The sequence below is a fragment of the Eumetopias jubatus genome, unplaced genomic scaffold, assembly GCF_037043125.1.
Source record: "Eumetopias jubatus isolate StellerSeaLion01/CBP00866 unplaced genomic scaffold, mEumJub1_p1.0 scaffold_14, whole genome shotgun sequence".
NCBI lineage: Eukaryota > Metazoa > Chordata > Mammalia > Carnivora > Otariidae > Eumetopias > Eumetopias jubatus.
Genome location: NW_028274820.1, coordinates 95,985,020 through 95,997,833, shown reverse-complemented (window position 1 = coordinate 95,997,833; position 12,814 = coordinate 95,985,020). Strand labels below are relative to the sequence as shown.

General features: G+C 40.2%; 1 protein-coding gene across 1 annotated transcript in view; it reads right to left on the bottom strand.

Moving 5' to 3' along the window:
* Nucleotides 1-12,814, bottom strand: part of MGAM (maltase-glucoamylase) — an 85,856-nt gene that overhangs the window by 8,019 nt on the left and 65,023 nt on the right. The window contains exons 35-43 of the mRNA XM_028106470.2: nucleotides 12,520-12,654; nucleotides 11,962-12,049; nucleotides 11,014-11,152; nucleotides 9,403-9,536; nucleotides 9,240-9,274; nucleotides 9,030-9,146; nucleotides 5,486-5,634; nucleotides 4,785-4,869; nucleotides 3,908-3,964 (exon numbers count right to left, since the gene is read on the bottom strand). Of these exons, the coding sequence (XP_027962271.1) occupies nucleotides 3,908-3,964; nucleotides 4,785-4,869; nucleotides 5,486-5,634; nucleotides 9,030-9,146; nucleotides 9,240-9,274; nucleotides 9,403-9,536; nucleotides 11,014-11,152; nucleotides 11,962-12,049; nucleotides 12,520-12,654 (939 nt within the window). The remainder of the gene's footprint in view (nucleotides 1-3,907; nucleotides 3,965-4,784; nucleotides 4,870-5,485; nucleotides 5,635-9,029; nucleotides 9,147-9,239; nucleotides 9,275-9,402; nucleotides 9,537-11,013; nucleotides 11,153-11,961; nucleotides 12,050-12,519; nucleotides 12,655-12,814) is intronic.

Here is a 12,814-nt window from a genome sequence, read left to right as displayed (position 1 = left end):
CATACACATTGCCTGCTCTTAAGCTTCATAAAAATAGGTAATCAATAAGGTAAGTCAGACTAGTCCCAGGCCTCCCCCTTCCCGAATAAAGTCTACAAACTGCAGTGCCCAGAATGACAGAAAGGAGGGGGAATGGGGAGAAGACACTTCATAGCATGCTCAAGCACATAGGCATGTCTGAGACAGGCAGAGAGCTCTAGAAGGAGCTGTAAACTGCTGGTTTTGCACCTTATTTGGAGAAATTAAGAGTCAGCGCAGATGAAGACCCAGGCTTACTGAAGTAGACCCACTCTATAAAGCACATCAACCTGTCCTGCCTCGAGGCACCTGCCACTTCATAAAACAAGTGAGGCCTAAGGACCAAGCAGTAAGGAGTGCCTCCTGCTTCTGCTGGTCAGATGAGCACAGGAGGGACAGTGTGGGGATGGTAATTCAGAGCTACCAAGGCAGCTATGATAGGAGTCATGATCCTTGAGAAATGGGAATCACCAAGATAGGAGTCATACATTCTTCACCTATCCTTCACTTGAGGCATTTGCTAATTCCCAAGTTCCATTGTACAAACAGCAAAAAAATTGTGCAAAAAGTGGTAGTATAAGCTAAGTTGGACTTCCTTATGTTTTCTCCCCTGCTTTTCATCTTTGTTTTTTTGTTGTTGTTGTTCTATTTTCTGGGTGGTGCTATTATAATTTGTTTTTAAACAAAATTTTAAATTTCTGCATCATGCTTTTAATTTCCAAGGTTTTGTGAATATGCATCTTTTATAGCATGCTTTCTTGTTTTAAGTATAGCTTCTTATCTCTCTGCGGATATTAATTTTCTCGCTAAACTTTTAAGTAACATAAGTATACAGCTCAGTACAATTTTACCGGTGAACGAACGCACCCATTAAGCCACCAACGAGATCAAGAAGTGAATATTACCAGCCCCCCAGAAGACTCTCTCATTCTCTCTCATAATAGTCACCACACTGAAGGCAGCTACTATTCTGCTTTCTATCACTTTGGCCTGTTTTTGAACTTATATGTCATACATGTTTTAACTCTGTTGTTTCAGGCTACTTGCGCTCAATATTATGTTTGTAATGTTCATCATTTTTACTTGTGTAGCAATAGTTCAGTACTTACATTAATCTATAATATTAGTTTTAAAAAACAGAATACAATCTATTTATCTACTTTACTGTTGATGGACTGTCAGTGGGACTGGGTGCTGATCAAACCTTTTTGGAAAGCAATCTGCTAATATCTGTCAAATGTTTAAATCCCAGAAATTCTACTGACAAAAGCTTATACAGAGATAAATGTAAAATGGTGTTTCCTGCAGCCTTGTACCATGACAATATAAAAAGAAAACAGGCAAACCTAAATCCTAAATGCCCATCACAGAAGTGGTTCGCTAAATGATTCTATACAATGGAATATAATACAGTTGCTAAAAAAAAAAAAAAATGGGAAGAGCTTCAAGCTCAAAGAATTCAAGTTCAAAGTTCTTTGATATACAAAGATCTTCAAGATATATTATTAAGTGAATTAACCAAGAAGCCTAATAGTATGTACAGCAAGATACTATTTGTGTAAATAAAAAAGAACACATATACACTAATCTATGCACAAATTTTTATCAGCAAAAGTATATAACAGACTGCTAACAGGAACGGAGAGATAGGGAACATGGTGAATTTTACTTTCCTTTCCATTTTCCAATGCTTGTCCTTCAGGATTTTTACCAGAGGAGAGAGCTCTACCTTTCTGATGTATTTGTGGCACACTATATATCTTTCATGGTACCTTTCCAATCTTATATTCCCCCTGGTGTCTTCCATCTTTTAACCAGTACATCTGTATCTCTTCTTCTTCTAAATTTTGACACCATGTTTTAATATTCCACAGCATTCCTTATACTGAATAATGAATTTGTTCCTTTTCACATGATCAGATGGTAGACTAGGTCTCATACTGTATGTATATCCTCTAGAACTAGAATCGGCAAACTTTATCTAAAAAGGACCAGATAGTAAATATTTTAGGCTTTGCAGGCCAGATGGCCTGTGGTGAAACTACTCCACTCTGCTGTTGTATTGTGAGCGTAGTTGTTGTTAACAATAAGTAAACAAATGCTCATGACTGTGTTCCGATGAAACGTTATTTATAAAAAACATATGAACCAGACAGATGTGGCTGTGGGTGGTAGTTTGACAACCTCTGCTCTTGTAAAAAATAGGTACCCAAACACGTGAAGATTAATCAAGGAGACACTACTCCATTAATCCCCACCACGGAATCTTCATTATAATTTAACAGCAAGACTATTTTTTTTCTAAATGGCTTGCTCCATCAACTTGAGGCTTCCTACGTGATTTTTTTTTCCTTTCCTTCCTCAACCAAAGCTCTTCTGTTTAAAAACCATGTATAAAATCAGCAATCTCCAAATTGTAAAGAAAAGACACTTTTCTTTACAAGCCCTCTCACTTCCCTTTCTTTCATGTAGTGCATACAATTATGTACATAAGCATTAGTGTTCACGACACGCAGGTATCAGCTCCAGGTTCAATGGCGAACTCTATGGGGAAACTGTTGCAGTGTTCCAACACCTGGAGTTCAGAAAGGTGGCCTGCACCTGGGCCAGGATGGGATGAGAGTGAGACAAGTGAGGTGCCCAGGGGGCATAGTTTAAGGCGGTGCTGACTCTCAGGGTCATGCAAATGCCAGCTCAGGCCCAGGAAGGAGTACCTCTTTAAACGGCATGCCCAGGCACCTCACTTACTGCACCCTAGTGCTGGCCCTGCTCCAGGGAACCTCAGTGTACTCAGAATCACTGACTGGGAGTGAATGGAGCGGTCAACATGCAAATTCAGGAACAAGGCTAGGTAACTTAAAAACAGTTGGCTGCCGCCTCCTGGAAAGCTCTGGTTGGGAAGCACATAGCCGAGTTTTAACGAGGGCCTCCAGAGGACAGATCCAGCCCAGCAAAAATAAAAGGGGTGGGGGGATGGAAAGGAGAAGGTGTCAGGGAAGGACTCAGGGCTCCCTGAGACAGAGGAGGAACAAGACTTCCATTGTCCCAGTCTGGTTTTCACCTAATCCCATCGCAAACCCACTGACTGAAAGGGCCAGAGTATGCTCTGCCTCCTGCCGTCCTTTTCCTGTATTTTGAGTCCTCTGCTTTGCTCTCCTCAGAAAAGTCGGAAGAGTAGGTTTGGTTATAGGGAGAGGAAACACCTCCTTTGATTCTTCCGCAAGAATCGAAGCCTGACTTGTGTCCCTATAAGAGTACATGGCCCTGAGGTTGCTTTGAAAGGCCCTGTTTTTCCAGCTGAGTCTCTGGCGCTCAGACTAGACTAGAATGTTCTAGGACGGAGAATGATGTATTCATCTTGCATTTCGAAATGCACTTGTGTTGCTCCGGCACACAAGGGTTGGGTCTCATACCACCGAGTGCATTTTACACACCGCCTAAGACCAGGCTTACCTCAGGAGATTACATTTAACAGCTCCTCCTGGAGCATCTATGCTATAAAAGGAGATATTTAACAAAAAGACAGAGAGGAAAGGCCCCTTTGCATATGAACTTACAGTCTCGTGAGGGATGATATGAACAAAAACTATAGTTTACTGTACAATTTCAAGTGTTTACTGGTGTTGCCATTATATGCCACTGTGAAAGATGAAAACTAACACAAACATAACACTCACAAAATACGTTATTTTATAACAATTCTGTGAGGGACGTGCTCTTATCCTACACCTAGAGGTGAATAAACTGAGGCTATAAGGTTAAAATGACTTGTCCAAGATTACACATCAAATGAGTTACAGTGCCAGAACCTGACCAGTGGTGTGTCAGATTTGGAAGCCTGTGCACACTACCATTTTCCCAAGTTGTATAAATCATCAGAAAAACTTACCGTGTAGTAATCATACCAGCGGGCTCTAGGGAAATACGCAGTGACATTTCTGGCATTCTAAAATTAAACACAAACAAGTCTTGGGAGGTAGGCTCTTCTATCCAGGGCAGTGTAACCAATTTGTACAGTTAAAGGGTCAAAACAATAGTATTGGCCTTGGATCCACATGCTCATCTTTTTAGAGGTCAGCAATGTTAGGGAAGCCTTTCTTCCCTACCCTTTTGGCAAATGGGAGATTTGCCTACCCAAAATTAATGGTTTCCCTAAAGCCCTTTGGGAGAAAAAGTCATCATTTGCTTATAGACTCACCCCCTCTCTAAAGAGACAGACTCAGGTTGGGTCTGGAGCAGAGGAAAATTTTGCAGATTTTATGGTGCCAGTACCTCAGGGATTATGATTAGAGCAGTAAGTTTTGGAGAGGATGCAATTAGCTGGTATTTTAATCAGAAGCCTATACATCAACAGAAAAAGTGAAGAAATGGCTCTTCCTGCATGAGAACATCTTATAGAAGGAAGGGAAGTGCTAGCCAGAAACAAGATTATACACATTGGTATAAACAATCCTGTAAAATTTGTTTCTGACCCATACTCCTTATTTTAGTTAAGAAAGAAATGATTCTATCTTGAAATATATCATAAGGTTCTTTCCTTCCTGATTATCCTATGAATCAGAATTTGTTATGCTGATTTTAAAGATGAGGGAGCAGAGGACCAGAGCACCTAAGTGACGGACTTCAGCTCAGAGGAAGAGGAAGAGACAGAAGTAGAGTAAGAGACCACATCTCAGGATCCCCAGCAGACCAGGCCTCTTCCGCTACCTCTAGTCTCTGGGCCTCATAACTCTAATTCTCTCTTCATCAGAGGTCTCCATACTCACAGGCTCCAGGACAGGGCTGACCAGGAAGGCTGGGCCCAGCAGAAACTGCCTGTCTACATCCCAGGTCACCCGGTCTGACACAAACCTGTAAAGAGAAACCAAGGTACCACAATCAGGACCCCAACAGGGCCTCAGGCCCAGACCCTGAAAAAACTCCTCGAGTTGAGATCAAAGTCAGAAATCCAGCTGCATTCTAAGCCTTCCTTTAACTCTTTCCCTAGGTCTCCCTTAAGCAGATACATACTTCCTTTCTGTCTGTCATGTTCTTCAAACCCCAGAAATGGTTGGATTTAGACATGTTCTCACCTATACATATCTTCATGTTTCTTAACCATGGCACGTTTGAAATGCGAGAATGGCCTTCAGCCCTCATTTCCATCCCTCACATCTGGCCTTGTTTTGTGACCTGAGCTGCTACAAAAGATCAGCAGCTCTTCATATGCCCCATTGAAAAAGAAAGTATTCCATGCTATATTGTAATCACTTTGAATTTTTTTTTCATTCAGTAGCCTTTTATCGAGGACCTAGGACATGACTGATGCTGTGCTAAAAGGAGTTATAACATATGGTCTGCGCCCAGAAAGCTTCTGGCAAAGGGCAATCATGTCTTTAATTTAATTTGGAAGCACTTTTTTTTTTCAAAAGCCATCACACAGAACGACATTATCCCGTAGTCATTGGGATGAGAGCTAGACACTCACTCGTGGAAAAGAGGCCGCACGACAGTGCTGCCCTCCGTGTGGGCCATGTGCATCAGGGTGTAGAGATACGGCAACAGGGTGTATCTGGTCAGCAGCACACTTCTGGAGATATCCACAAACACAGCATCCCAGGACACAGGGTCTTGTCTCTAAAGGAGAAAAGAAGAGTATTCAGAGCTTACCTCGGGGACCTGGGAACTTAAGGAAGTCACTGAATTCTTATTACAAATGAAGAGCATGCATAGCTAAACCAGAGTTGATTATAGATGAGCCTGAGAATATTCTTAATATACTGAAAGTCACTCAAGCTTTCCCAAGACAGCTGATGAAATTTCTCCGTAAGACATTCTTTTTGGGATATATTTGGTACAACACAGCCTAAAGAAACAAAAGAATCTAAAGAACACTGAGGAATCTGGTTCACTGAAACATGAGAAACTTTCCATGTACCTGTTAGCCATGGGTATGTCTTCCTGGAAAAATGTCTACGTGGTTCATCTACCCATTTTTAAATCAGATTGTTTGTGGGGTTTTGCTATTGCTTTGAATGAGTGCCTTATATATTTTGGATATTAACTCCTTATGAAATATATAGATAGATAGACGATAGATAGATATTTGGTTTGCAAATATTTTCTCCCATTCCATAGGTTGCCTTTTCATTTTGTTAATAGTTTCTTTTTTTTCATTATGTTCAATTAGCCAATTATAGTTAATTGTTTCTTTTGCTGTGCAGAAGCTTTTGAGTTTGATGTAGTCCTATTTACTTATTTTTACTTTCGTTATTTGTGCTTCTGGTGTCATATCCAAAAAAAATCATTGACAAGAACAATGTCAAGGGGCTTTTCCCCTATTTTCCTCTAGAATTTTTACAGTTTCAAGTGCTACATTTAAATGACTAATCATTTTGAGTTAATTTTTGTGAGTGGTATAAGAGAGGGCTCCCATTTCATTCTTTGGCATGTGATTATCCAGTTTCCCAACAGCATTTATTAAAGAGACTCTTCTCTCCATTGAGTATTCTTGGCTCCCTTGTCAAATGGTAGTTCATAGTATATGCAAAGGTTTATTTCTGTGTTTTTGATTCTGTTCCATTGATCTATTTTTAGGCCACTAACATACTATTTTGATTACTATAACTTTGTAATATAGTTTGAAATCAGGAAGCATGATACCTCCAGCTTTGTTCTTCTTTCTCAGGATTGCCTTAGCTCTTTAGGTCTTTTGTAGTTCCATATGAATTTTAGGATTGTTTTTTCTATTTCTGTGAAAAATGCTATTGGAATTTTGATAACGATTGCATTGAATCTTTAAATGGTTTGGGGGTAGTATGGACATTGTAACAATGTTAATTCTAATCCATGAACATGGAATATCTTTCCATTTGTTTGTGTATTCTTCAATTTCTTTCACGTTATGTCCTATAGTTTTCATCATATAGATCTTTCACCTCCTTGGTTAAATTTATTGCTAAGCATCCTACTGATTTTAGATGCTACTATGAGTGGCATTGCTTTATTTCTTTTTCAGATATCTTGCTGTCAGTGTACAGAAACACAACTTATGTCTGTATGTTGACTTTGTATTCTGCAACTTTACTGAATTGATTCAGTCTAGTAATTTTTTATGATATCTTTAGGATTTTCTATATATAAGGTCATATGAACTGTAAACAGAGACAATTTTACTTCCTTTCTGATTTAAATGCCTTTCATTTCTTTTTCCTGCCTGACTGTTCTGGCTAGGACTTCCAGTACTATGTTAAACAGAAGTAGTGAGAGTGCGCACTTGTCTTACATCTCATCTTAGAGGAAATACTTTCAAGCTTCCACCTTTGAGCATGATATTAGCTGTGGACTTGTCGCATATGGCCTTTATAATATTGAGGTACATTCCTTCTATCCTCAATTTGTTGAGAGTTTTCATCATGGAAGGAGGCTGTGTTTTGTCAATTTTTTTTTCTGCACATACAAGATTATCATATGATTTTTATCTTTCATTCTATTAATGTAGTGTATCACACTTATTTATTTGTGTACGTTGAATCATCCTCACATCTGAAGTTAAATCTCACTTGATCACGGTGTATGATTTTTTTCAATGTGTTGAATTTAGTGCTAATATTTTGTTGCAAATTTTTGGATCTATATTCACAATATTCACAAGGGATACTGATCTCTAGTTTCCTTGTAGGGTCCTTATTTGGCTTTAGTATCAGGGTAATGCTGATCTTGTGAAATTAGCTTGGGAGTGCTCCCTCCCCCTCAATTTTTTGGAAGTGTTTAAGGAGGTCTTGGTGTTGATTCTTCTCTAAATTTTTGACACAATTCACCAGGGAAAACATCTGGTCCTGGGCTTTTCTTTGTTGGGGGATTTTTGATTACTAGTTCAATCTCCTTATTCAGTATTTATCTGTTAGACTTTTCTATTTCTTCATGTTTCAGTCTTGGTAGGTTGTATGTTCCTAGGAATTTCTTCATTTCTTCTAGGTTTGTCCAATTTGTTAGTTTATAATTGTAGTCTCTTGTGATCTTTTGCATTTCTGTGGTATCTCCCTTTTTCATTTATACTTTTCTTTATATGAGCCTTCTCTTTTTTTCCTTAGCAAATCTAACTAAAGGTTTGTTAATTTTGTTTATCTAGTCAAAGAATCAGCTCTTATTGATCTTCTCTATTGTTTTTCGGGTCTCTACGTCATTTATTTCTCCCCTGATCTTTGTTATTTCCTTTCTTTTGCTTACTCTGGGCTTACTTTGTTCTTCTTTTGATAGTTCCTTGAGGTGTAAGGTTGGGTTGCTTATTTGAGATCTTTCTTTCTCTCTCTTTTTTTTAATGTAGGTGTTTATCACTATAAACTTCCCCGTAGAAATGCTTTCGCTACATCCCATAAGTTTTGGTATGTTGTGTTTCCATCTTTATCTGTTTCAAGATTTTTTTTTATTTTTTTCTTGATTTCATCTTTGACCCATTGGTTATTTAACTTCCACATATATGTGACTTTTCCAGTTTTCCTCCTATTATTGGTTTCCAGTTTCCAAAGAAGACATACAAATCGCCAAAAGCTACATGAAAAGATGCTTAACATCACTCATCATCAGGGAAATGCACATCAAAACCACAATGAAATATCACCTCACATCTATTAGAGAGCAGAACGGTGGTTATCAGGGGCTGGGGGATGGGAGAAATGGGGAAGTATCAGTCAAAGGGTACAAACCTCCAGTTACAAGATGAATATGTTCTGATAATCGAATGCACAGCATGGTGACTATAGTTAACAATACTATATTATATAGTTGAAAGTTGCTAAAAGAGTAAATACTAAATGTTCTCACCACAAAAAAGGAATGGGAATTATGTGAGGTGATGGAGGTGTTAACTAATCCTGCTGTGATAATCATTTCACAATTCATAAATGTATCAGATAAAAGAACAAGAAACATGTGGTTTGATGGTTTTGAAGATGTCACAGAGAATATAGCTCAAATTTGGAGGTTGTACTCCTAGTGACACAACACTTTTGAGCTAGAAGCTAACATCCTACCCTGGTCCCAATGGTGTTGTGGTTCCTCGAAAAGGGGTAAAAGGCCCCCAGTTGCATCCAGCGAACACACATCTCATATTCAGCATCTTGAAAGAACCCACAAATATCTGCTCCTGTCTGAAACAAGGTAGAATAAAACAAACCTGTTGGTGATTTCTGAAAGATGTCACTACATGCTTGGGGATTAGAAGTGATTCAAAAGACACTTACATAAGATATGCCAAAGAGGCTGAACTCCATCATGCCTGCAATGAGAACTCAGCTGTGTCAGAGGTGGCACTTGTGATCTGCCTCCTCCTCCCTCAAGAATCCTTTATCTAGGGTCCTGATCCCCTTCCCACCAGAAGAGGTCCCTAAGGAGAAGCCCACACACCAATGATAGACTTCTTCAGCTGGTCCCAGGCAGCTGTGTTGTCGCCCAGCCAGTGACCTCCCCAGCGGCCAGAAGAGGGGAACGTGGAGCGGGTGATGACAATGCCTCTCTGTCCCGTCACCTCCTGCACAGCTCTGGTTGGAAGGCAACAAGCAAGTGATTGGGGAAAGATCAGGGGAGGAAGGGCCACAGAGCTTCTCCTCCCAGAGTTTTGGAGCCTAAGGCATGGCAACAAAATGTCTCCTGCATTATTTGGGGAAATATGGAAATCTGAGCCATAATGAAGTCCCCACTGACTGACCCTACACAATAGAGATGATAGTAACAGTTATGCCTTAACATAGTGTTTCACAGTGCTTTACAACAAACTTTGTAATAAACCTACTGGATCACCTAAAAATCACGACTAATCACTAAGTCTTACCACTTCTTTACTAAGTACTACGTTTTTATATTTGGGGAGAAAGAAGATGAATTTCTTTATAAGGCCTTCCTTAAGATAACTCTTATTATTCACTAAGTTCACAAAATGGGACAGCACTAATTCGGTAGAACATCAGTTTGCTCTCCAACAAGAAAGGAAGGAAGGAAGGAAGGAAGGAAGGAAGGAAGGAAGGAAGGAAGGAAAGAAGGAAAGAAAAAAAGAAAGAAAGAAAGAAAGAAAGAAAGAAAGAAAGAAAGAAAGAAAGAAAGAAAGAAAAGAAAGAAAGAAAGAAGGAAAGAAAGAAAAAGAAAGGAAGAAAGAAAGAAAAGAAAGAAAGAAAGAAAGAAAGAAGGAAAGAAAAGAAAGAAAGAAAGAAAGGAAAGAAGGAAAGAAAGAAAGAAAAGAAAAAAAGAAAGAAAGAAAGAAAGAAAGAAAGAAAGAAAGAAAGAAAGAAAGAAAGAAAGAAAGAAAGAAAAAGAAAGAAAGAAAGAAAGAAAAGAAAGGAAGGAAGGAAGGAAGAAAGAAAGAAAGGAGGGAGGGAGGGAGGAAGGAAAAAGAAAAGAAAAGGAAGAGAAAAAGAAAAAAAGAAAGTCCAACAGAGATGAGTCACTTTTGAAATAAAAGAAAAAGGTAGCCAGTGCTCCGCATTCCCTTCCCCTCTTGTAATTAATTATAGCATCAGCTGCACTGTGTGATCATTGCTTCTGTCTGCGTGTGTCTCCTCCACAAGGACAATCAGTCTCTCCCTAGCAGGACCATGTCTTACTTAAACCTATCCTTCTTTTTTTTTTTTTTAAGATTTTATTTATTTATTTGTCAGAGAGAGAGAGAGAGAGCGCGCAAGCAGGGGGAGCGGCAGGCAGAGGGAGAGGGAGAAGCAGGCTTCCTGCCGAGCAAGGAGCCTGACACAGGGCTCGATCCCAGGACCCTGGGATCATGACCTGGGCTGAAGGCAGATGCTTAACTGACTGAGCCACACAGGCGCCCCTAAATCTGTCCTTCTAACACTGATCATGGAACCTGGCTCCATGTTCATGTTTGCTTAATAAATAAGAATTGTGACATAGTGGTGATTAAAATCTTTTTAACCCTTGAGAGGGGGCATGCAAGGAAAAGCAGCGTTCCTTCATCAGTCCCTGGCTGTCCCTGCAGGTCGGGTGGACCAGAGAAGGGAGAAGGTGACTCACTCGTAGGTGGGTCTGGTCTGGGCCCATCCGTACAGGCTGTGAACGTCGTAGTGCCGCACCCGCGAGCCATCTGGCAGGACCTGCTCGCTCTCCATGCACAGGGTCTTGCTGCTCAGGCCCCTGTCCCTGGACTCCAAATCTGAGCGGAAAGAGCTAGTGATGTAAATGCCATGCCTGATCCTGTTATCCCTGACCTCTCTTTAAGGGATTCGACACTGGATCTTAAGACTAATTTGACCTGTGCATGGGTCCCTCTCTTCTTCAGGGGCATGGGAATGTGCTCGGCTCTGAGCTGCAATGGAGCCCAAAGGTGTTTTCAACATCAAGTCCCCTGCAGGGTTCTCCAGGAGAAAGCAGGGGCAAGGGGAGGAAAACACAGTTGTCAAACACCTATTTGACAGGATGCAGTCTAAGCGTTTTTCTTATAAATCATTTCATGTAATACTTATCATAACTCTATAAAAGAGATAGCATTATCTCCCTTCACAATTAAAAAAAAAAAACAGATTTGGAAACATCAAGTAATCTATTGAAGGTCACACAATTCATAGTGAGTTTAATTTCTGGAGCCAAGATATGAACACAAGTATAACACCAAAGTCCATTGACTCCATGATAAGGAGAAGCTGCTACTCTCCACCCACTGATGACACAATTCCCGTGGAGGAATTCACAGAGGCCTGAAGAATTAAGAAACTTAGTTCCAGAATCCTTTGGAGACATAACCACTGTTAAGTGTTTTCAGAACAAATTTGAGAAATTCACCCACCAGGGCCAGTAACTTACACACACTCAACTGGATAAAGTGCTTGATGTGTATTTGTCTTTGGCCCCCTAAAACCACGGCACCAGTTAAGATGTGCAGGGTAAACCCTGGCTCCTGGGCTCTTGTAGGGATCACTCCTCGTAGCCATGGTTCTGCCAACAGAGGAGATCAAGGGCTCTTACATGGCATATAGGGAGGGTGGTTCAGAGTGGCATCCTTGCAGCCTGGAGGAACTGCTCCATTCACAAAGCTCGCTGGCTCATTCATATCCTAGAAATGTCAAACATAGATATATCTTACTTTTTCAAATCATTACATCCTGCCAACTCAGAGACAAGGAAGCAATGAATAAATCATTCACCTTCCAGCAATCCCGTAGATATCAGCCCAGGGAGGCTCATCAGATCCAGCTGAGAATTGACTAGAGAGATCAATTAAGCCCACAAGAATGACTGGCTAGAGGATTAAAAAAAGAAAAAAATTCTCCCTCAAGGTATGAGGCAAGGCTCAAGTCCAAGAAATTCCCAGTAATCACGTTGGTGTTTTACAGCAGGAACTTCAGGCAAGGTATAAGATACGAGGAGTATCAGGGATGTTTTACTTCTGACTGGAGGAATTGCAATCAAGATGTGTCCAAAGTCTTCCTTGGATAATTATTATCCCTCTTGATTAAAGGTCATGATATATAATCTCAGAAGATAGAAACACACCCACCCACAGACACAAACTCCCACACTCACAATCCACATGCCGTCAAATTTCAAGCTCCTCTCTGGATTCTGTGGATTGGTGTAGAGTTCTTGCAACTCCCTCTTCCACCACGTGGTAGTTGAGTTACGGAAAAAGTCGGGAAAGGCCACATAAGCTCGGTATAGCTGTAAAAATTAAATAGAGTTTATTGGTCCCCCCAAATTGTATTAGACAGCAAACAGACATTTCCTGAGAGCCTAACTCATGCACACCCCTGTAATGCATGATGATAGATAATCCAAACAGAGCCTAAATAATGTTTGCGGCTTACTTGAAATATAATGA